The 24,090-nt window shown below is 52.2% G+C and overlaps 1 protein-coding gene across 3 annotated transcripts; it reads right to left on the bottom strand.

Moving 5' to 3' along the window:
• Positions 1-502: 502 nt before the first annotated feature.
• On the bottom strand, positions 503-23,748 carry ODAD4 (outer dynein arm docking complex subunit 4). Of its 3 annotated transcripts, XM_042967017.1 has the most exons (13): positions 23,468-23,748; positions 23,145-23,216; positions 21,724-21,855; positions 21,371-21,521; positions 20,594-20,655; positions 20,130-20,295; positions 18,587-18,811; positions 18,207-18,414; positions 11,791-11,877; positions 9,771-9,967; positions 7,379-7,479; positions 3,688-3,772; positions 503-1,262 (listed from the first exon to the last, which is right to left on the bottom strand). In XM_042967017.1, exons 1-13 carry the CDS (start codon positions 23,579-23,581, stop codon positions 727-729), a joined length of 2,136 nt encoding a protein of 711 aa, XP_042822951.1. In that variant the 5' UTR covers positions 23,582-23,748; the 3' UTR covers positions 503-726. The 3 variants fall into 3 exon arrangements, with proteins under 3 accessions (XP_042822951.1, XP_007087712.2, XP_042822953.1); XM_007087650.3 differs by lacking the exon at positions 23,145-23,216 and having other exon boundaries at positions 507-1,262; positions 23,468-23,744; XM_042967019.1 differs by lacking the exons at positions 503-1,262; positions 7,379-7,479; positions 23,145-23,216 and having other exon boundaries at positions 3,689-3,772; positions 23,468-23,657.
• Between the last annotated feature and the right edge of the window lie 342 nt (positions 23,749-24,090).

Genomic DNA, 24,090 nt, shown 5'->3' with positions numbered 1-24,090 from the left:
CACTTGGGCAGGAACTTTCTCCAGCTGGGTTTCTAGAACACAGTGCCCCTGTCAGTGCCAGCATTCACTTCTTTCTGCCTTCCAGGCTTCAGGGTTTACAAGTAGGGCTTCCTCACTGTGACGGCTGAGGCTGTCCCATCATTATTTCTTCCATAAAGCCTCCCACAGTGCCCTGAACACAGTAGGCACTCAGCAAGATGAACAGATGGCCGGTGCCTGGGCAGACATACCTCTATTCCCGTCTTTAAGTTAGCCTGGTTCCTTGGAGCTTACTTGTTTCTTCACCCTCCTGAAACCCTTTCTTCTTAGCACCTCTCTCATTTCTTCCATGCGGTCCTTGGACAGGGCTTGGGGGAGAGGACCACCCGTCCCACCTTGAACACGCTCTGGGTCAGCCCTTGCTTGGGGTCTGTTTTGTCACCTGGTCAGGGTCAGGTCAGAGTTTCGCTTGGAATACGGTACCTTGAGCTGGGTTGAGCTGGGTTATTCGTTCTCTAAGGCTCTTGTGGGAGAGGAGGGAGGCTAAATGACAGACTCGGGGTTTGTAAGAATGAAAGGTATCTATTTAAAGGGAAAACAGTAACAGAATTAGGCAGAAGTGACCTGCGGAGCCTAGGCCCCATGTTCTCCCGTTAAAGACAAATCTCAGCTCGAAAGTCCAGTTTAAGATCCCCACAGCCCCTGGGAACACAAGCCCCCTGATTCTAATGCCAGCTGCTGACTGCTTCATTCATCTGCTTTTTTGTCTTTTTCCATTTCTTCAGCATCTTCTGCTGTGGTCATTTCTGCTGTTCCTCCCAGTTCCCTTTGCTCTACTTGTGACTCTTTTCTGCTGGCTTCTGAAACTTTCCTCTCCAGTCCCTCCGACTCCTTTCCGCTTAAGTCCCCTGAGAGTTTCTGGTCCAGCTCTGAAGGCCTCCTGTAAATTTCTCTCGATTCCCTTCTGCTCACATTTCCCGCTCTTTCTGCGCCTGCTTCTCCGGATGCTTTCTTGGCAACGTCTCTTGAATCTTGCCCCGTGGCACCCAGCCCTGTTCTCTGAAAGGAACGGGCTCCCCCTACTTCTCTCTGCCCGTTTTCTTCTTGTCCAGTTGCTGTGATCCTCAGAATCTCCTGAGACAACTTGTCTTCTGTCTCTTTCTCGTTCTCAATTGGCTCTCGTTCCCAATGCTTCATCACCTTCTCAGGCTCGTTTCTTTCTCTTCTCATTGTTTCCTTCTCCCTTACCATCATGATCTTATTTTCCAATGCAATGGCCTCTTCTGAAAAACAGGAAATAGGAGGGAAGAAAAGTAAAAGTTTGTTCATCTCTGGGCCTGGGTGAACCTCAACCTATAGGGGCCTGTGCTTCTGAGAGATAGCACGCCTTTCCAAAAGCAGAGAAAGGGGATCATTGTTTCCTGAGCGCCAGCCCTGTTCCAGACATCGTGTGAGCTGCAGAGGTGATACCATTCGGTTGTCATGGAATTGCATAGTGTCAGTGATTCAAGTTCGCAAAGGACCCGAGACTGATGACAGAAATCATAGCCAGTGGTCACACTGCAGATAAATAAATGGCAGGACCAGAATTTGAACCCAGGACGGTCTGCCCTCGGAGCACATTCTCTTTCCCTACTAAAAATAACATAGGAACTGGAAAATCACAGAGGGGTTCTTTTCTCCAGCACCCTTATTCTGCATTTCTCTTTGTCCCTGGGAAACACATTCATCATTTATTGGGAGGTTCCCTATCAAAATATGAGCAGACTGTTAGCAGGAAGTTCAGCTGGAGAGCTATGTTTACGACCAAAGTGATCCTTGCCCCATGTTTTTATGAGCTACAGAGAAAAGTCACAATCCCCTCCTGAGTTCCTCCATATTCTCTTTCTGGAAGCCCCTGGTCTCTAAGATGCCTACAAGCACACCCCCCCCCCCCCACCCCAATACCCAAAGTTCACAGCAGGGAAAAGGCCTTCATTTGGTGGTGAAGACATGTGCAATGCTGCCGCCTGCTGTTCCCGGAGGGAAGTGCCAAGCAGTACCCGGCCGCTGGCCCCAGGGCCTTCCCAATGGGTTTTCAGGATACCTTCCCCGGCACGTGGCCGTGGCCCGCCAAGGGGATGGGAAGCTGCAAGGTGCATCTCCCCTTTCCCTGCTGTATCTCTTCACATCGATTGCCCCTGCGGCTTCTGAGAGCAGCTCTAAGGGCCTGTGGGAGCAGGGGCAGATTCCCTCCCTGGGGAGATCCAGCCACCATATGGCAGGCTCTGGATAATAAAGGGTTGTGATCTGGCTGCTTGGGTGCCCAGAAACCTCACACCCAGCTTCCTGCTGCTGCTACTAGAGGATTTCAGCCTTGGTGTCTGGAGGGGGCTCTGTCCTCCTGGGGACACGGAGAGCAGACCTGGCTGCGTGTCACTGAGATGGAGCTGCAATGATACACCACCACAGAGGGGGAGGCAGAAAGTGGGTAGAAGTATGGGTTCTGGGCCAGGCTGCCTGAGACTGAAAGCCACGGTGGGACTTGAACCCTTCTGCCTCTGTGTCCTCATCCATAAAACCAGTAATGCTTATTTCATAGTGTTCTCGAAGGGATCAGGAGAGTCAGCTCACATCAAGCCCTTAGAGGACGGCCTGGCACACAGGAAGCACTGAATGGAGAACAGCCTCTTTCATCACCCCACCCCCCTGGGGCCCATCCCTGCTGACTACCGTGGGGCCTGGGGTTCCAGCCACCTCCTCTTCCCTCAATCCTTCCTAGAGCTGGGGGATGGGCGAGGGGGGGTTTCAAGGGGGGTTTTCGAGGCTTCCCTGGAGGCCAGACTCCTGCGTGCCCTCACCTGGCCCCTGCCTTAACATGCCAGCCAGGAGAGCAGTGTGATGCAGCAGGGGACAGTGTGGCTCCAAGTCAGACTGCTGTGTGACCCAGGCAGGTTACCCAACCTCACTCAGCCTCCACTGCCTCCCCAAAATAACCAGTAGCTACTCCTAAGGTGGTGAGGACTGAGCCAGATCCTTCCTGTCTGATGCTTAACCCTGTGCGGGAATGCAGGAAGAGCCCCCAAAGTGTAAGTGTGCTTACAGCGTAAGCTGCTGTCATTCTGCTGCTGTGTGTTCGCCCCTGCTATTTCCCACCAGAAGTGCCCTCCCCCTTCCTCCTCATGCCTAGAAAGCCCTTGGGCATCTTTTGGAGCCTAAAGCAGATGATTCTTCCTCTTTGGAACCTTCCCGCACTCCCCAGAGACAGCCGGAGTTCTCTGCTGGTGCCCACAGAAGAGCGATGCCTCCCAGTCAGTAGTGCTTGCCCCGCAGGAGCCCATTTGCTGACAACTCAAATCGCCTGACTTCGCCCCCGGGCTGTGGGCTCCTCTGGGGCAGGGGCTGAGCCTCTGTCTCCCCCAAATCCCACACCTTCCCAGTGCATGGCAAGTGTTTAACAAATATCTGATGAATCAACTGGAGAAATACAGGGCTGGGCTCTCGGGGAACACGGTGTGGGCTCTGACCCCCCCCCCCCAGATGGGCTGGACCGCCTGCCTCTCCTGCCTCAGGGAAGGCCTGGGGTTTGCAGAGGGAGGGGGGGCACCGCAGCCAGAACGCTCAGTGGGCCGTGCCAACCCGGCACTGGAGGAGCTGCTGGAAAGTGCGGCGGAGGACTGACAGAAAAGAAGGCAGAAGAGAATCCTGAAGCTACCTCCTGGCACTCACCTTTCTCCCTCTTTTCTTTCAGTGTCTCCCTGTAGTTCGTTTTCTTCAGCTCTTCAATGATACCCTTGTTGGCATCATCCAAGGCCTGTGGGTGGAGAGGAGCCGGTGAACTCTTTTTTTTTTTTAATGTTTATTTATTCTTGAGACAGAGACAGAGTGTGAGCAGGGGAGGGGCAGAGATAGAGGGAGACACAGAATCCGAAACAGGCTCCAGGCTCTGAGCTGTCAGCATAGAGCCCGACGCGGGGCTCGAACCCACGAACTGTGAGATCATGACCTGAGCTGAAGTCAGACGCTTAACCAACTGAGCCACCCAGGCGCCCCCCCGGTGAACTCTCTTAACCCCTGTTGGCACCAGCAGCTCCCTTTCTCCACCCAGGCCCCCTCCCCAGCAGGCAAGGCTCTGCACCAGCCTTGCCACCCTCCCTTGTCCCCTGGCTCCTCTGTAGACTCCTGCCCTGGGGCTAATTTAGACTTCCGGACTTGGAATTACCCACACTAAGTGGCAGGGGATACTTACTGCGGGGAACAGGGGATACAGGGGATACAACTGCGGGGAACTCGGACTTCACCTCCCTTGGGCTGAGCTGTGTATTTGGGAGCTGTCTCTGCTCATTCTGACCTCCTTACCAAAAGCTTCTTTTGGCTTCAGCCAGTGTAGAGTGGAAAGCCTCTAAGCACTCAGCAAGGCAGTGAGCCATGGAGAGGCCTCAGAAACACACCGGGGGTGGGGCTGGGGTGCTGGCCTGTCTTCAGAGGGGCTTCCGGGGCATCTGCAGCTCCCCCAGGGGCCTGGGCCTCAGCCTGTGTGCGTGTTGTTGCGGGCAGAGCAGCAGTAAGCACGTGGGAACCATCCACAGAAAGACCACGGGCCTGGATGCTCCTGTTCAGCGTTGGTCTGCCCACTAGTACACATTCCTGCCCAGGGCTGCCAGTCCAGGAAGGTGAGGCGGCAGGGACCTGGTCTCCTGAGGTGTCACCTAGGGCCGAGACTTCCCCGTGCCTCTCATTTTCAAAACACTACCCTGCCTTCAAGGCGACCCCAGACCCTCCAAGATGGGAAAGGCCAGCCCTGCCTCCCGCCCTGGGCTCTCTCACTCCAGATCCCCTGGTCCCTGCAGCACTGGTCAAGAATAGGGATTTTTGTCTTAACCTTCCCACTGACAGCAAGCTTCCCGAGGGCCAGGACCATAGCTGTCACCTTTGGGCTGGGCAGCTCAGAGCCAGCTAGTGGTCCGCAAACATTTACTGGACTGAACTGTCAAGCTCCATCTGCAGGGCAATCGCACAGAAGGACATCAAGTGGGAGAAATCATGAGTGTGACTGGAGAGCTCTTCCTCTGGAGGGCAAGGTGCACATTTGGGGAGTTGACCCCCCAACAGAGGAAGAAGACAGAGGTATGACGGGCCTGAGCTGCCCTGGGACAGGTGAAGGGAGGGCACAGACTGCCTCATGGTGGACTCTCTTGGGAGCAATTTCCCCCTGACAGGAAAGGGGTAGTCCCACCAGGGTCCTCACAAACCACAAGCTCACGTCCTAAAAAACCGAGTATATCAGGTCTCTCCTCTGCCATTCCCAGCCCTTCGAGTCAAAGCTCGTCCACTGACCGTCTAGGGTCCTCTGGCCCTACTCCTACCACAGTGAGCCACCCCGTGTACCCAGTCCCAGGACCTCTTCTCTGCCTCCCACAGACTCCTCAGTGCCCATGGCCTCCTGTGCCTTCAGAGCCCTCACCCCTTCTCAGCCCAGCCAAACCCTGCTGTCCTGGTCCTTCGAAGCCCAGAATGAGGCCTGCCTCCAACTGCAGCATCCTTGGCTGTCACTTCCCAGGGTCCCTGCTCCCTTTCGCGAGTGCCTGAACCTTCAATCTGGTCCCTAAGGCCACCCATGCCCTTCGTGGTACCCCTAGTTACCATGCCTGGCCTCTCCTGACCACGGGGGCAAGCTCCCCAAGGACAAAGCCCTGCTTTTTGTTGTTGTTGTTAAGTAAGCTCCATGCCCAGCATGGAGCCCAACTTGGGGCTTGAACTCACACCCTGAGATCAAGACCTGAGCTGAGATAGGAGTGCCTGGGTGGCTCAGTTAGTTGAGCGTCTGACTTCAGGTCATGATCTCGCGGCTTGTGAATTTGAGCCCTGCATCGAGGCTCTGTGCCGACAGCTCAGAGCCTGGAGCCTGCTTCAGATTCTGTGTCTCTGCCTCTCCCTGCCCCAACCCCAGTCACACTCTGTCTTTCTCTCTCTCTCTCTAGAGAATGAACGTACATACATACATACTTACATACATACATACATAAAAAACCTGAGCTCAGATCGAGAGTCAGACGTTCAACCAACTGGGCCACCTAGGTGCCCCGGGACAGTGGCCCTGCTTAATTCACACCAGCAGATGCTTACTGGGGTCCAGCCAGGTGCTTGCTGGTCGTAGCTTTGGAGTTTCAACACGGGGCAGCTTAGGCGGGCAGTGGGAGGTGGGGAGGCCAGGGGATTCATGCCAAACTGCCTGTGTTGTCGGTGCGCAGACCCTACTGAGGGTGTGTATTTGCCTGGAGTGGTTCTGGGAGCAGTGGCCAGCCTGATGCACCTGCAGGCTTCCCTGGATTCCCCTCTGGTCTCTGCGTCCTGAAGCTTGCAGTCTAGGCCGGCACTATCCAACAGAAATTTCCACCACCGTGAGAATCCTCTAGATCTGCGCTATGTGGTACCTGCAAGCCACATGTGGCTACTGAGCATTTGAAATGTGGCTCGTGTGACTGAGAAACTGAATTTTACATTTTAGTTACTCTTAATGTGTTTTAATCTAAATAGCATGTGGCAGGCGGCTGCCTTAATGAGAGTGAGCAGTGCGGGTCTAGGCGCGGGAGGCTGTCACACTGTATTTCTTGTTGTCTCCTGGAGGAGGCAGCATTTTACAAACTGTTAAGTCCCAAAATCAACTGAGAAGATTTCAACCAGCATTAAAGAAAAAATGAAAACTGTAAGAGAATATAATAGGAAATATCAACATACATAGTAATGGGAAATATGTTTTGTAAAACGTTCGTTTCTGTTATTTACTTCAATTAAAAAAAGTTTTTTTTAATGTTTATTTTTGAGAGAGAGAGCAGAGCAGGGAAGGGACAGAGAGGGAGAGAGAGAGAGAGAGACAGAGAGACAGAATCTGAAGCAGGCTCCAGGCTCTGAGCTGTCAGCACAGAGCCCAACACAGGGCTCAAATTCACGAGCTGTGAGATCATGTCCTGAGCCGAAGTCGGACGCTTAACCGACTGAGCCACCCAGGTGCCCCTCTATTGTTTATTTCAAATAGAAATAGGGGCGCTAAGCGTCTGCCTTCGGTTCAGGTCACAATCTCACGGTTCGTGAGTTTGAGCCCCACATCAGGCTCTCGGCTGTCAGCATGGAGCCTGCTTGAGATCCTCTGTCTCCCTCTCTCTCTGCCCCTGCCCCACTCATACTCTCTCTTAAAAATAAATAAACTTTAAAAAAAAGAAAGAAAGAAGAGTATCGGGGTTGCTGAATAAACTGACGTCAGTAGCAAGCATTCGAAAGCCACTATCCCTCCTAGAATGTGGCCTGCAGTTGGTGGGTAATAAATACCTGTGGACTGGCTAACTGAGGGGCTGAGGGGCTTAGGGGCTGAGACCCACCCACCCCTTCCCACAGCCAGGGCCCAGGGGGGTGGGCAGCTCACGCTGATGATGGCTTGCTGCGCCTCGTTGTTATGAACCAGCTTCGCTCTCTCCAGGGCCTTCTCAAAGTTGCTCACGGCCGACTCGAAGTCTCTCAGCTTGACTGGAAAGCAGGGAGGAGGCACGGCACAGGTAGATTGTGACACTGTGTGTTGCACAGTGCAGCTGCCTGGCTGCTTCCGGGGTCAGTGAGAAGCCCCAGGCCTCAGGCAGCATCACTGGCCAGCACCACCCTTTCCATCACCTTCCTGGGCCATCTCACCACTAAGGACCAGAACCTAGGAGCCTGAGTCTTGGACAGCAGGCCATTCAGAGAGGTCAGAGAGGAAACTCCAGGGCAGTGGGACAACCCCATCTTCTCCCAACTTAAGATTGTTCCAGAAGTGGAAATCCATATTTTAAAAATGTTCATTAAAATTGTGCAAAAACGCTGCGAAGGCCACGGAAATATCAAAAGGCTGAATGCGACCCACGGGCCAGCAGCTGGAGTCCAGCCCCTGCACCTGCACGATCTGAACCCAGAGAGGAAGTGGCGCTGTCTGAGCTCACTCACCCAGCTCGTTAGTGCTGGAGCTGGAACCCAGTCCCTGACTGACTGGCCAACTCCCCAAGGTTCTGAGCCTGGAATGCCCAAAGCCCAAGCTCTGCCCGCAGGGCTGCACGGCCTCTAGAACTCGGTGGCTCCCAGGTGGCTGCATCTGATTTTTTCCATCCCAGAGTGGGGAAGCTGAGAGGGGCCCAGCGGCCCTCGGGGGCAAGTGAGTCAAGAGTCGAGAGTCGAGAGTCGACTCAGGGCAATGTCAGCTCTGATGGGTACACTGCATTTCCCCTTGAGCTTATACCATGACCTCCTAAGAAAAGGAAAGAGTTCTAGGAAAAGCTCCAGTCATCACACCTTCCCCCAGTTTAAAGCTTCCACTGGAAGTTTCTACCTATATTTTTAGGGAAGAATCTGATTTGTAAATGAGGCCCATGAGGCCCTGTGGATCTGCCCCTCATCACCCCCACCCCCGGCCCCCAGGGGCTCCAGCTGGAACTGGTCTCCCCCAGCTTCTTAAATCAGCCGAACTCCTAAATGCTTCTAAATGCTGTCCCTTTGGCTGGAAAGCTCTGTCCTCAGCTCTCGGAGCAGCTGGTGCCTTCTCATCCTTCAGGTTTCTGCTTAAAAGTGACTTCCTTGGGCATGAAGGCAGGAAACGGTTACCAGTGGTCATCCCTACTGTATGTCCAACTTGGTGCCTAGAAGGTGCCAAGGAAGTATTTGCAGTACGAGTGAGTGAATGATGATGCCCTTGATTATAGCACCCGCTGCATTTCCCTCCTTACTGGGGATCAGCTGCTCACCTGGGGCAGGCACTGAGCTCTGGTCGCGGCTTCATTGCGTCCTAACCCGTGACCTGCAGCCATTTCTTTTTCAACTTTGTGTTATGAAATATTTCAAATATACACGAAGTAGATGGAGTAGTTTGATGAGCCCCCACTACTCACCCAGCTTCAACAATGATCAAGCTACCACCGATCTTGTTTCATCTATTCCTCCTCACCCCTGCCCCTTGCTGGCTTGCTTTTTACGACTTCATTGAGATGTGACTATCATATTATAAAGCGCACCATTTGTAAGTACACAGTTCAGTGATTCTTGGCAACTTTATGGAGGCGTGGGATGATCCCCATGACCCACTTTCAGAATACTTCCGTTACTCTGTAAAGGTCCCTCAGCAACCTGCTGAACCACTCAGTGCCTCGTTTACCCCTACCCCTCCCACCCACTGTCTGCAAAATGAGGAAGATAACACCTTCATCATTGGCTCACATGGTGAGTAAGTGCTAGAATGCATGTGCACAGAGCACCAAGGCTGGGGGAAGTGGCGCTCTTCTGACGATGGCACAGTGCTATGCTGGTCTGTGGCCGAGCTCTTCGACGGCAGGGCCAGCTTCCGGGGTGCCCCGAGCTCTATCTGAGCCTAGCTTAAAGAAGGCACTTACCACACGCTGGGCAAAACGGAGGGGTTTATCGTCCACCCTCCGAGTCAGAATTAACCTGGCCAGACTAAGGGGCACCTGGGTGGCTTAGTCGGTTGCGCATCTGACTTCGGCTCAGGTCATGATCTCACGGTATGTGAATTTAAGCCCCGTGTCGGGCTCTGTGCTGACAGCTCGGAGCCTGGAGCCTGCTTCGGATTCTGTGTCTCCCTCTCTCTGCCCCTTCCCCACTCGTGCTCTGTCTCTGTCTCTCAAAGATAAATAAACATTTAAAAAAAATTTTTTTAAACAAATAAACATTTAAAAAAATTAACCTGGCCAGGGATACATTGACGGTAAAGCTTCTGGCCATGGCATGGCAGTGGGCCCTGAGGGCTGGGAAAGGTAGGGCAGTCCTCTCTGTGCCCATACCTTGTGCCTGTGCCACCAGAACACTGGCGTTCAGCTGCCACTCGATGTCCCCTTCTTCCTCAGCACACTGCTGGGACTTCTCGCCGTAATGCTGGGCCTGCCAGGCCTGGTCCAGCTCCAAGTAGCAGCGGCCGATCTCGTGGAACAGCCAGGTCTTCTCCAGCGTGGTTTTTGCCAGAGGGATCTTCTCCTCCCACCTGGGAACACGAAGAACCAGGGTCGGCTCTTTCCACCCAAACCCTTTACTCGGCCACAGGAGGCCAGGGCTCCTTCCCGGGGCAGACCAGAACTTGTGCTCCAACTACCAGCTCTTTCAGACACGGGGATGGAGCCATAAGCGTTAAGATATTTTCAAACTAACAAAGCTATTTTGGTACATTTACGGAATCGAATCTGATACAATTGGAGATAATGTTTACAAACTTGGGTTTCAAATAACATAGGGGCACCCAGGTGGCTCAGTGGGTTAATTGTCCAACTTCGGCTCAGGTCATAATCTCAAGGCCCCACGTCGGGCTCTGTGCTCACAGCTCAGAGTCTGGAGCCTGCTTGGGATTCTGTGTCTTCCTCTTCTCTGCCCCTCCCCAGCTCATGCTCTCTCTCTCTCTCTCTCTCTCTCTCTCTCTCAAAAATGAATAACCATTTTTTAAAAATCTTAAGGGGTGCCTGGGTGGCTCAGTCACTTGGGCATCTGACTTCAGTTCAGGTCATGATCTCACAGTTCATGAGTTCGAGCCCCACATGGGGCTCTGTGCTGACAGCTTGGAGCCTGGAGCCTGCTTCACATTCTTTCTCCATCTCTGCACCTCCCCTGCTGGCTGTCTCTGTCTCTGTCTCTGTCTTTCTCAAATATAAAACATAAAAAAAAATTTTTTTATCTTTAAAAATAACATAAAAATAACATTGAAGAATCTCATTAAGTATACAGAAGACAAAATCAATACCGAGAAAAGATTAGAATTAAAAAAAACGCGAGACCTCAATAAAGTAAGAGCAAGGTTAGAGTTAATCATTGTCTTCGGGGGGTGAGATTGAGTAGTTTTTCTGCTACTTTTCCATATTTTCCAAATTAATATTTTAACAATAAGCACAGATTTACTAGAAAACATTTTCTTTCTTTCCTTTTTTTTTTAAAGTAGGCTTCACACCCGGTGTAGAGCCCAATGCAGGGTATGAACTCATGACCGTGAGATCATGACCTGAGCTGAGACCAAGAGTCTGATACTTAATGCACTGAGCCACCCAAGAGCTCCTAAAACATTTTCTTATAAAAAGATGCACATGGGTGGGTGAACTCTCAAACTCCTCCATCTTTTGGCACATAGACACCAGGGGCCATTCAGGAAACCAAGTTGCCTGGAGCACAGGGTCCTGGTGAACGAGTCTATTTCGATCCAGCACTGAGCACCAGTAGGACAGCTGCTCTCAGGGCTAAGCGAATGGGCCCGTGGAACCTCTCCATGCAGGCTGGTCGCCAGGCGGGCCAGGCTCTCTCCGGAATTTCCCCGGGGCTGAGCTGCCCCATTGGAGCAGATTGTTGGCCCAGGGTTGCACATCAACACTTCAGTGATTGGGCCACCTGGAGAACTCAGCCTCCCTTCCCAGCGAGTTGACTTCCCAGAGTCACAGAAGAGCCTCAGGAGAGATCCTCAAGGTCAGGCAGTTCCTGAACTTGCCCAAGGTGAGAACCATCTGGAGGGCTTTGTTAAAACCAGGTTCTTGGGCTCCAACCCAGACCAGTAGAATCAGAATTTCCAGTGCAGAGACAGGTATTCATATACCTGTACTGCAGGGGATTCTTGTCACTGGGAAATTTTGAGAAGATGCTGATTCCAGCCAATTAACAAATGAGCCTCAGAGCTTACAAAACGGCTTGCCCCTGGTCACCTAGCAGAGCCTGGAGCCAAACTTGGGTCTTCTGATGCCTCATTGCCTGGCATGCTGGCCCCCGGCTGGGAGTCTGGTGGGAAGTGGGGAATCCTGGCCCGAGGGTGGGGCAAGGACAGCCCTGAGCACTCACGTGTCGATGGCTTGCTGGAATTTCCCAACTCTGGCAAAAACCCTGCCGATGTTGTCAAGGGCTCTTGACTTAGCATCAGGAAGGTCACTGTGGGGAAGAAGCAGAATAAGTTGTTCACTAGAAGTTGGCCATTCTTCGAGCTGTAGGAATTGAAAAGAAGCAAAGACAGGGCCTCTGGCCTCCAGGACTCGGGCAGGGTGGGTTGGAGGGATGATATCCAGGAGGAGAGGCTGTGGCACACAGGCCCTCTCGTGCCCTGTGGCCATGAATGAACACCTTTGGAATCTTTCCAGAGAATAATCACTCAAGAGCTTACCACATGTCCTTTGATGCAGCAATTTCCCTTCTAGGAATTTACCTGGAGAAGGGCATTCTTTAAAGCACTCTTTATAATGGTAAACATCAGAAATAATCTAAACCAGTGCCCTAGTGCTGGCAATTTTTGTGTATATAAAAAAAAAAGTCCCTCACATATTAAGTTAAAAAGCCAGATTATAGGGGCACCCGGGTGGCTCAGTCGGTTAAGCATCTGACTCTTGATTTCGGCTCAGGTCATGAATCTCACAGTTTGTGAGTTCGAGCCCAGAATCAGGCTCCATGCTGCCAGCATGGAGCCTGCTTGGGATTCTCTCTCTTCTCTCTCTCTCTCTCTTTCTCTCTGCTCCTCCCCTGCTTGCTCTGTCTCGTTCTCAAACTAAATAAATAAACCTAAAAAAAAAGTCAGATTATAGGAGCATATACTAGGTCTATTGCCCTGTTTGTGCCAAAAATAAACATGCAGGCCTGAGGCACGATGCTGTGCCCCTGGCCTGACGATGGAGGAAGGAGCCATGGATGAGTTACGCTCAATGCACGGAGTACAAGTGTAGAAGGTGGAAAAGGCTGGAAACAGATTCTCCCTAGAGCCTGTAGAGGGAGCACAGCCCTGCCAACACATTGGTTCTGGCCCAGTGACAATGGCTTAGGACTCTACCCTTCAGATCTGTAAAAGAATGAGCGTGTGTTATTTTCACTCACCAAAAAAGAAGTGAATGAATAAAAAGTGGGCATTTTTTAAAAGATTTTCTCTCTCTTTTTTTTTAATAAGGTTTATTTATTTACTTTGAGAGAGAGAGAGAGAAAAACAAAGAGCACAAGCATGCGTGGGAGGGACAGAGACAGGGAGAGGGAGAGAATCCCAAGCAGGCTCCACACTGTCAGCACAGAGCCCGATGTGGGGGTCAAACTCATGAACTGTGAGATCAGGACCTGAGCTGAAATCCAGAGCCGGATACTTAACCGACTGAGTCACCCAGGCACCCCTAAAGATTTTATTTTCAAGCAATCTCTACACCCAACGTGGGACTTGAACTCAACCCAAAGATCAAGAGTTGCATGCTCCATGGACTGAGCCACCCAGGTGCCCATTTTTTGGCACCTAAAATGAGCACCTGGGTGGCTCAGTTGGTTAAGCGTCCGACTTCGGCTCAGGTCATGATCTCATGGTTCGTGGGTTCGAGCCCCACATCGGGCTCTGTGCTGACAGCTCAGAGCCTGGAGCTTGCTTTGGATTTTGTGTCTCCTTCTCTCTCTGCCCATCCTTTATTCTCTCTCTCTCTCTCTCTCTCTCAAAAATAAATAAACATTAAAAAAATTTTTTTAATGGGCATTTTTAAAAGAAGTTGAGAGGTGGGTGCCTGGGTGGCTCAGTCGGTTAAGGGTCTGACTTCGGCTCAGGTCGTGATCTCTCGGTGCATGAGTTTGAGCCCCACGTCGGGCTCTGTGCCGACAGCTCAGAACCTGGAGCCTGCTTCTGATTCTGTGTCTCCCTCTCTCTCTGACCCTCCCCCCATTCATGCTCTGTCTCTCTCTGTCTCAAAAATAAATAAACGTTAAAAAAAATTATTTTTTAAATAAAAAAAAAGAAGTTGAGAGTATGTAAGTCTAACTATTAACAGTGATTACCCAGGGGAAATGAGAGTATGAGGAAAACTATTTATTTATCCATATTGTTTAAATTGTGTACAGTATTCCTGTAACAACAGAAAAGAGAGTAAGATATTTCCATAAAGAAAAACACAATTGTTCCCCTTACATTGGTTCTTTACCATCACCACCATAAGAACACTCTGATCTGTCAAAAACTTCCTCCCCAACAAAGAAAATAAGAAAACCCTCCTCCAATGCTCCCGTCACCCCCAGCATCTCCTCCCACTCTTTCCCTCATCCTCACCCAAGGCCCTGCCATCCAGCGGGCTCCTGTGTCCCCCATGAAACTTGGCACCTTGGACTCATTCTCCCCAGTGTGAACAGAGCCTGCCTTTCAAACATGCACATCTCATCAGGCCATTGCTCTCCCCGCAGAAACATGCACACAAAAGCACCGAGTTGCACTGTATTGCTGTGCATGATGACAAAAATGGAACATCCTGCATGTCTGCCCACAGGGACACAGTGCAAGAAAGTACGTTGTGTGCTGAAATTCCTTTCTCTGGAGCCATTTAAAGGACGAGACCCTTTCCAAGGCACATGCTTTTTAAAAACCATAAAAACTACTTGCTTTTGTTTTGAGAATCCTAGGTATGTGCTTATGTACAGAAATACACAGGTAAAGATATCGCAAAGGGGCCAGAAGGCCACATGTCTAGATGACCCCAGGGAAGTGAGGGGGGTGTGGTCCTGGGAGTGGGGGAGGAGGGGGGGACTTCCAAGTTCTCCTCTCCGTGCCACAGAGCTCTAGACCAAGTACCACACTCCCACTAGTACTTGTGTAAAAACAGACTCGGCCCTCAGTCCTCTTCAGCATGGGATCTAGACTGCCACTCCCCATAGGTCCTGCCCCATCCCCCACAGCTTCCACCCCTGCTGCTTCTCTCTCTCCACCTAGGGTGCCCTCCTCCCTCTCCGCTGGTCCACTTGGCTGACCTGTCCTCTCCGAGGCCCCCTCAGCTCCCGCCAGTGCTCCCACCTGCCTCTCCTTGGACCTTCACCCACATTGTGCACCTGCTGCTCTGATGGCACCCCCGATGGCAGCCTCCCCCTTCTAGAGAGGGTGCTCTGCTATGGTGTGATGAATGAATGAATGAATGAATGCTAACTTATTCATAATACCGTGTAACAAGAAATAATAGCAATGATAAAGCATGCAATCTAGAGTGTCTGAAGGGAGAAATGAGGGCTGGCAGGCTCTGGAGGTGGGAGGCACATGTGGGGCATTGCTGATTACAACGAGGGATGACCTGAACTCACAACTGGAGGCCCCTTCATGGGTGTTAAAAAGGGCCTAACATTATCAGAAGAACACCTCTATTTGTTTAGCCACTTGGCGTGCATTTATCACATGCCCACTAAGTGGCAGCTGCTGGAAAGGGAAAGGGATATATGATAGTCCCTTCCAAAGTCCAAGGGGAGCCAAGATCCACATGGAGTGTGGAGAGGGAACATTAAAGGGGGATTTCTATATCACCCAGGGGGCACACATTTAAAATTTGAAGGGGGTGGTGGTGCCTGGGCCTGAGTGGCTCAGTTGGTTAAGCAGTGGACTCCTGATTTCAGCTCAGGTCACGATCTCGCGCTTCAGGATCAAGCCCCACATTGGGCTCCACAGTGACAGTGCATGAAGCCTGCCTCTGATTCTCTCTCTCCCTCCCTCACTCATGCTCGCTGTCTCTCAAAACAAATAAACTTGAAAAAATTGTCTTAAATAAACAAAATTTTGTTTTGGGAAGGAGGGAGCTGATAAAGAAAGTGCTGGCTAGAGAGAAGGAAGTCCTCTTTAGGGGCTGCAGGAACAGAGCCACAAGGTGCTGGCTGAGGCCCAAGATGCCCAGGGGCCTGGAGAGAACTAGGTCAATTGGGGCCAGGACAAGTCAGGTCAGGAAGGGCAGACCAAGCTGAGCAGAACTAGGAGCTGGAACTTCATCCCGACCCACGACTGGACTTGTTTTGCACAGAAGGGCCAGGTGGGCTCCAGGAAATCCAGGATGGAGGAATCAGTCTAGAAATGAGGAGGGTCTGGACTGAGCTGTGGGAGGGAAATGGAAAAATACCGAGGAGACAGGAAGAAGGAGGCCCAGACAAGACGTAGGCTGGCTGGGCATGAGCACGGAAGGGAGGGAGGAATCTGAGAGGCTGCCTGGGCTCCTTCTTGGGGACTGAGTGGCCAAGAGAGCCATCCCTGCAGACAGAGAACCCTGGAGCAAGAGGTTGGGGAGGAAGATAAGGGGTTCCACTTTGGACATGTTAAATTTGGGATTCCTGTGGGACACCCAAGTGAAAATGCCTGGGATTCGGATGGCTATGCGGGCCTGGGGCTTGGGAGGGAGGGGTGGTGAGAAGCAAAGGTAATAAGTAAGTCCTCAGGGCCTGGGAGACAGCTGGATTCACGGCACTGTCAATACATATCTCATTTCATCCTCATAGTCCCTGAGTCGGTATTATTATGCCTTCATCAGAGATGAGCAAACCGAGGAGATGAGCAACTTAATCAAATCCACACAGCCTCGGAGTGCCAGAGCCGGGAATCAAACCTGGGAATCAAACCCGGCCCTGTCTCCAAAGCTGCTGGGTTGTTTTCTACTTCCAGAACAGCCGCTATGGGATACTTCTGCTCAGCACGCAAAGGCCAGTGAGAGATGAACTGGGAATGAATAGCACATGGGGCTCCGGTGAGTGAGGAGAGGGTGGGAGGCAGGAGCCTTCAAGGAATATGGTTTGACCCAGGGGCGCCGGGGTGGCTCAGTCGGTTGAGCATCCAACTACGGTTCAGGTCATGGTCTCATGGTTTGTGGGCCCCGCGTCGGGCTCTGTTCTGACAGCTCAGAGCCTGGAGCCTGCGTCAGATTCTGGGTCTCCCTCTTTCTCTGCCCCTCCCCCACTTGCACTCTGTCTTTCTCTCTCTTTCTCTCTCTCTCTCTTTCAAAAATAAATAAACATTAAAAGATTTTTGAAGAAGAAGAAGAAGAAGAAGAAGAAGAAGAAGAAGAAGAAGAAGAAATAGGGTTTGACCCAAATGGAGGAGTGACAGGGAGCGCTATGCAGAAGTGGGTTCACAAGAGGCCTTGGGTGCCAAGTGAAGGCAGGTGGTTTGAACCTGCAGACAACAAGGGGCCAAGGCCAGTGTGTCAACAGGGTTAGAAGGGTTGGGGGATGAAATGCAGGTCGCTGGAGGTGAGGTGTGGAAGCAGCTGGAGGCAGAGACAGCCGAGCCCCTGACCTGTGACCGGAAATGGATAATGGGAGGTGGGAGAGAGTCTCAGACTGTGGGCAAATGGGAACTGAGCAGGGGAACGTCATGGAGGGCTCTACAGGTTAGATTCAGGATGACTGGAAACTGATGGCACCTTGAGAGGGACCCTCAAGTCTTGGGAAGAGCTGATAGCTGGTATTCGTACTATTATGGATACCTGGCATTGTCCTGAGATCTTTACATGGACTTCTGCATGGTTTCTTCCTTCCCCCCTATCAGGAAGGGGCTACTGTTATGCCCATTGACAGAGGACACCCGGCTGGGACAGGGGAAGTCCCTTGCCTAAGGCCCCACGGCTGCGGTTTTGGCTGCGAGGTACAATTCCAAAGCCCAGGTGAGGTGGACTCTAGAGCCCCGTGCTCTTGGTCAGCACCATAGTTTCCAAGACCCTGCTCGATCTGACCTCTGCCATTTGGCCTGGCTTCCTCTTGGTCACTCTTCCCCTGGCAATACTCTGTGCTCTCCAGCATCAAGCTTCCATTGGCCTCCTTCAGGGTCCTCCCACAGACCAAGTGTGCTCCCCAGGGCCCAGTCCTATCCTCCTGGAATATACTCCTCATAGCACTGGGTCCTGTACTTCTCCTTTGTGACACGTCCCACAATTACCATTTATTAGCTATGTCATTTTTTTGTTTTACATCTGTAGGGAGATGACCCTTATTTTGGGTCACTGCTGTGTTCTTAATGCTAGCAACATGTGGCAAGTCTGGGGTTCATATATGCTTGTTGAGATGATTTAAGAACAGAAATACCCTTGGGGCACCTGGGTGGCTCAGTCGGTTAAGCCACCCACTCTTGATTTCGGCTCAGGTCATGATCTTGCAGTTCGTGAGATAGAGCCCCGAGTCTGGCTCTGCACTGACAGTGTGGGGCCTGCTTGGGATTCTCTCTCTCTCTCTCTCTCTCTCTCTCTCTCTCTCTCTCTCTCTCTGTCAAAATAAATAAATAAAAACTTAAAAAAATAAAGAATAGAAATACCCCTCAGAGCCAAACCTCTGGGAGCTTTCTGGCATCTGGGGCCACTTCCTTCCTCTTTGTGGCGAAAAAGCTGACAGTCTAGGTCCGCCTCTTAGCCTCGGTCCTAGGAGCTCACCCTCCAGCAGTCCTGGCAAAAGGCCAGGCACGGCCCCTGTCCCCCTCGTCTTCAGGCCCACGGGCCTCAGCCGCTCAGCTTTTCCTGGACACTCACTGTTCCTTGGCGATCTCCAGGTCCTTCCGGTGGCTCTGCAGGGCTGCGACCATCTGCCCCAGCTCAATCTGGGCGTTCCCTATGCAGCTGTACAAGTTTCCAAGCAGCTCATCCTTGTTGGGCACCTCCTCTTTGTTCCATTCCAGCACCTTCTTCAGCACCTTCTCAGCCTTCTGAAGGCTCCCTTCAGCATTGCCGCTGCTCAGCACTAGGAAGGGGAACAGGGGACATGGAGGCGGGAGCAGCCTCCTCAGGCTGAGGGGAGAACCCACCTCCCCACAGGGGATACCATCCACAGGCCAGCAAAACCAGGGTCTCAGCCCACAGTGCTGCATTCCACCGCCTGGCAAAGGCCTCACCCTTCCAAGAACACTACCCACACATGTCAATGTCCTCGAGGCTTTTGAGGATGTAGCGGGCTGTCTGTGAGGGCTGCCATTTGCGGTCTCGCAGCCATTTCTCTTGCATCAGCTTCCGGTCCCGCTCCCTGGCATAGATGGGCTTCTGCTGTCTCCAGAAGTTACTGCGGGTGTCCAGGTAGTTGATGCCTGTCATGATGAGGTCCTCCACGGTCAGGCCGTGCTTGATGGTGCCTTTGATCAGGTCTGGGGAGAAGGGTGTGAGGAGAAATCAACTAGAACAGGCATGTAAGGGAGCTACCTCCTCTTGGCTGGGGATCCTTGCTGCGGGGGCCCCTGTGGGGCTCTCTGTTTTGAGTTGGAGAAAGCAAGGGCACATAGGTGACAGAGTAGCTCTATGTGGACCCAGGTGAGGCCAGAGCCCCCTTTCCAGGCACTCCCAGGGTGCCGAATTCAGTGCACAGGCCTCTTATGGCAAGATAGAAGGAGCTAGCAGAGGGCGCAGCTGGCGGATAGCTTTCTGAAAGGACCCCAACCCGCAGGGCTCCCTTATTTCAGGTTGTGTCCTCTGAGAAGACTAAGTATGAATGCACAACCTGGTCCAGGTTACCAGTGCCAAGTGATTCCCCAGGTGCCAGTGGGTCAGTGCAAGCTGGGAGCCGGGGTGGGGGAGTGGGGGTGTGCCCAGGCTCTGCCCGCCTGCCTGATCCGAGGTTAGAGCTGGTAGCAAAACTGCAGGGCTTCTTGGGGATAACTTTCAGGCTACCCCTTCCTCCACAGAAGATCCTCTGGAGGGAAGGAAGTTTTCAGGCCTCTTTCAGAGATGGGCCAGCAGCGAAGCTGCTCGAGACACAGACCTGCAGGGCGTTCTGCAGATGCCCTCAGGAAGTCAGTTCTGGAGAAAAGGCATTTGACTCAAGGATGAATCCTGCTTAGGCTTATCAGCTAACGGCAAGACTCCCACCCTCCCATTTCATTTCAAGGCTCTGCCCTATTTTCTGCCACCGCCAGCACAGTAAGGTGGAAAGAGCGCTGGACCTGAGGTTAGGAGGCCAGCCTCTGGTGCCAACTTTGCCATGAACTTGCTTGTCACCTTGGACAAGTTACTCCATTCAGGGTCTCTCTTTCCTTATCTATAAAAGGGGGGATTAGACCAGATGAGGTTTCAGAACACTCGAGTACTAGTATTGGAGGATTCCCCCCAGCAAGTCCCAGCTAGATTCCTTTGCCCGTTGTACAAATTGAAGGCTCAGAGGATGCCCCTCCAAGGACCCACATCTCTGGTGTTCCCTTGCAGGGCACCATAATGCCAAGAGCACTGGTTCTGCAATTGGACGTCTTAAGGTTCAAGTCCACTGTTTACCTATGCGCCACCTTAGGTGAGTTACTTAACCTTTCTGCACCTGAGTTTCCTCATCTGTAAATGAGAACGCTAGGAAAACCTGTCCATAGGAGCATATCGGCTCATGTTACACGACAGGCTCTGTCTCCCGCTCGTGCATTAAGCACCCGTCCCAGATTTCTTCTGCCCCAAGTTCCCTGTCGCAAACAAAGTGTCTGAAACCTTCATCCAAAAGGAGCTTCTCCAGATACTCCTTGTCCACGTAGAGCTCGCCCAGGAGCTGGCGGACAATCTTCTCACTCTTCAACGAGCCCTTCCGCTTGGACTCTATCTTGGGGTGGTGTACGAGGTGTCTCATGGGATGAGGCTTCTGCTGGGCTTTCATACTCTGGGAAGATGGAGTGACACCCGACAGAGCCTCAACAGGGATCACAGAGTACCCAGTCATGGCCCCAGAGTCTATGATCCCAGACATCTCCTCCAGGGCCCTCTCTGTGCACCCAGAACCACGGAGTGTGTCTAGTCTGGGAACAAGACCGCTCTGGGGCCGGGGCAGAATCCCATGGCCGCCCGTGATGGGCAGGAGCTGACCGTCCCCAGGTAAGAAGGCCACCGAGACCTGTGCTGCTCAGGCCCATGTGGGCTTCTCCTTGGGCAGGCTGTGGTGTCAGAACCAAGGCCCTCACCTCAGCCTGCTTGCTCAAGAAGGAGACGTCCCCTTTGTTCTTCAGCTTAATTGAAGAAGGACCTGCAAGGAGAGAAGTCTGGCTCAGGTCTGCCAGGCCCTCAGGCATGATCTATCCCCTACTTTTATGTAGAAATGGCTGCCTTTGGCAGGGGGTGGTGGAGGTTGTGGCAAAGCTGGCTCTGAGTGAGCCCAGCAGGTTAATGGTACCCGGGTGCTTGGAAGGAATTACAGCCTCCTAAGAGCTGGGCACCCCCCTCTAGCCCAAGGCCAAGGCCGCCAAATTTCCAAAGGAAGGCAGTCCCTAAGCACTGGAGGAGCTCTCTATCCCCAGGCATTTCCACACTCTGCCGCCCACCCAAGGAGGCAAACTCGTGCTCTCCTCCTGCCACCAACCTGCCACCAACCTGCCACCAACCTGCCACCAACCTGACAGGTAAGTCCAGTCCTTGGTGCAGATGTGGTAAGAGAGGAGGCCAGGTCCTAGGGCAGGCTATGCTCAGAACCCCAACCTACCCTATGAAACCAGGCCAAAGACAGGCCTAATGTGAACAGCCTTCTCATCTGGCTTGGAGGAGAACCAGAAGTTGCAGAGCTGAGCACAGTGGCTCAGGAGCTGGTCCTCTGGGTAGACAGTTCCTAATCTCCAACAAAATCAGCAGCAGCTAAATCCAAGCATGCTCCCTGCAGGCCTGGTGGTGGCTGCTCACTCGTATCTCCAAGCCTAAGGATTCCAAGAGCCTCCCTGGATAAGGGCACAGGTCCAATGGTCACTCACTTCCCACTGAGTTGTTGATGGCTTCCTGGGCTTTCTGAATTCCAACTTTGAATTCTCGGTCAGGCCGCAGCTTGTAGCCTCGATGATAGAACACCAGCGCAAACTCAAAGTCCCCCATGGTGTACAAGGTCTCAGCCTTTTGTAAAATCCCCTGAAATGAGAGAAGTCAAACTGAGGTGGACAGACAAGGCTTTATGGGACTTAGGCGTGGTGGAACAGGGAGGGTCCTGGGTTGAGGATCCAGGTTGGGATGCAGGGGCAGGTAACTAGATAAGTGACCTAAGGCGAGAAAACGGCACCAAACCCTAGGGAATCTGGTTAGCCTAAGTCCTCCCACCCATACGTAAAGTCACCTTACAGAAAGTCGGGTCACCCTGGAGCGAAGCCTCAGCATCCTGCAGGGATTTCTCCAACTCTCCCATCTTCAGGAAGCATCTGGACCGGGCAACCAGACAGTTCTTATCTCCATTCTGAAGGTGAAGAGCCTAAGAAATGAACCACCCAGGTCGACAGGCACCAGGCAGCACGAGGTAGAAGCGGGACCGGAAAGGGCCTCCCAAACCCTCCTGCCAGGGCTTCCAGGGGATTCCTCAGGCCAGCAAACATGTCTCTGGATCTGATCAGACCAGAAGCAGCATAACACTGATCTTCGCTCCGCCAACTTGACTGTCTGCACGTAGCTCCTCTCGGACAAGGTCAAATCACTAGCTGTTGTGGAAGCGACTGGCTGAGAGAGATGCAGATACCACTCTGTGGATATATGGAATTTCCCCCAAAACATCTCGGATTCCTCCGGTCCACTCAGGTGACAGAAGCTTAGGAATTTTTTGCACCTACTGAGTTCACCTACAAACCTCAAAAGGATGCACTACACTCAAAATACATTTGTGAGGCTAAGCACTCTGAAGGCTAATGAAATGGGTTTTAGGACACCTGCCACTTGAGGCATCCATTCCCCAACTCTCTCTTCTTTACTCCCTTATTGAGAAGGAATCACTATTTCAGGAGATCAAGATGAAAATGCCAGCAAAACTGAAACTGTGATTTGGGGAGTAAGGCGAGAATGGAACACTTCCCCCCATGTCCTCTCTTCTGTCTGAAATCATCATAGGTGCTTTGACGTACTGTCCTTCCTGAGGCATCAGACTGTACTCACACCTTTCTAAGACCTACTTTTTACAGGAAGCAACTACTGGCTTTTCCGGAAGAAGGCTACTTCTCAACCAAAGCTATTTTCCCTCAGGGTGTTCTTTTCACTCTGCCTGAGCTTCTCTAGGATGGAATGCGATCCTGAAAGAGGAGACTGGGTGGAGGCAGGGATCCTGAACTCAACCCTTCACCCATCTGGCCTACCAGTTCTGGTTTTAGGGTGTGGTTGGTGAGCCAAAGGGACAAAAGACTTTGGGTAGCAGTGGAGAAGCTTGACTTTAGGGGGAGTCTTGGGACTGGTTAGAGGGCTATCCTGCCACTCCCTTTGGAATAAGAAGGATTGGTTGTAAAAGAAATTGTGGTAAGAACATCTAACAGCTTACTTGTGAGGGAGTATGTATGGTGGTTAGTATCTAGCCCTGGAATCTGACTGCCTGGGTTTGAATCCTTTCTCTTGCCAGTTCAATGAATCTCGGACATGTAATCCACTTCTACATCAGTTTCCTCGTCCATAAAATGGATTCATAACAGAACCTCCCTCATAGGGTCATACTGTGCTTAGCACCGTAGGACAGGGTGGATCGAGTCATACTAAGGTTATGTATAATGCTAGTGATATACTGACCATCTGTGAGCAACTGTGTGCCAGAGATTGCACCACTCGTACATGCAGCCTCCAAGGGTAATAAAGGCTGCTCTGTGGAAAGAGGCCAGTGAGTCACAAAACATTCAGCAAAAAGTAGAAGTCCCTGTTAATGCAGAGAATGGTTATTAACAGCAGAAGGCAAGTGAGAATTGGTAGAAAATGGCCAAGCGGTGCCAGTAGTGCGTCAATTAGGCACAAATGAATCATAGAAACAATAGGGTCCTCCAGCACCACGGGAACCTCAGTGTCACCGGGAATTAGAAGGGGTGATGGGTAATTGGTACGTTCAGAGCGCGACTCACGTTGCTGAAGCTCTGGGCAGCTTTAGAGAACTCCCCGCACAGATACAACCGCTCGCCTTCCGCCATGTAAGAGGGAAAGGTGCTTCGCAAGGTGTCAGCTTCTGGGTCCGACATGGTGACCGCATGCGGTGACGCTGAAGCAGGAAAAGGGAGGAAAAGAAGCCGGAGAACCTGTGTGTGGCGTGTAGAAGCCCCGTCTCCTAGCAACCGGGAAGCGTAGAGGTGCTTCCGGCCCCTCCCCTCACTCCTTAGGGGCGGGAGTCCCCGGGACAACCGCTTCCAGCGTGCGCATGCGCCGGCCCAGCAGCGCACAGGGTGAGGGCGTGACCCGCGCGTGGCTGGTGACTGCAAGGTGGCTGCAAGGCGGCTGCGCTAGGCCGTGTTTACTGTTGCCTGCTCCGTCGGTTTTCTCCCAAGTTGCATCGTGTCCAGAATTTACAGCCAGCAAAGTGGGAAGAGGATTGGAGGCAGAATTCCAAGTAGGGATAAGGCATACGTGGCAAGGATGTGTGCACCATGTACGGCCACATTCAGGATGTGAGGATTTGCAAAAGACAGCGGAAGATACTGTTGGGTTGAACCTTACTTTAACCCATTTATTGAGCACCTGCTAGGGGCAGGGT

The sequence above is a fragment of the Panthera tigris genome, chromosome E1, assembly GCF_018350195.1.
Source record: "Panthera tigris isolate Pti1 chromosome E1, P.tigris_Pti1_mat1.1, whole genome shotgun sequence".
NCBI classification, from domain to species: domain Eukaryota; kingdom Metazoa; phylum Chordata; class Mammalia; order Carnivora; family Felidae; genus Panthera; species Panthera tigris.
This window is presented reverse-complemented; position numbering and strand designations above follow the sequence as displayed.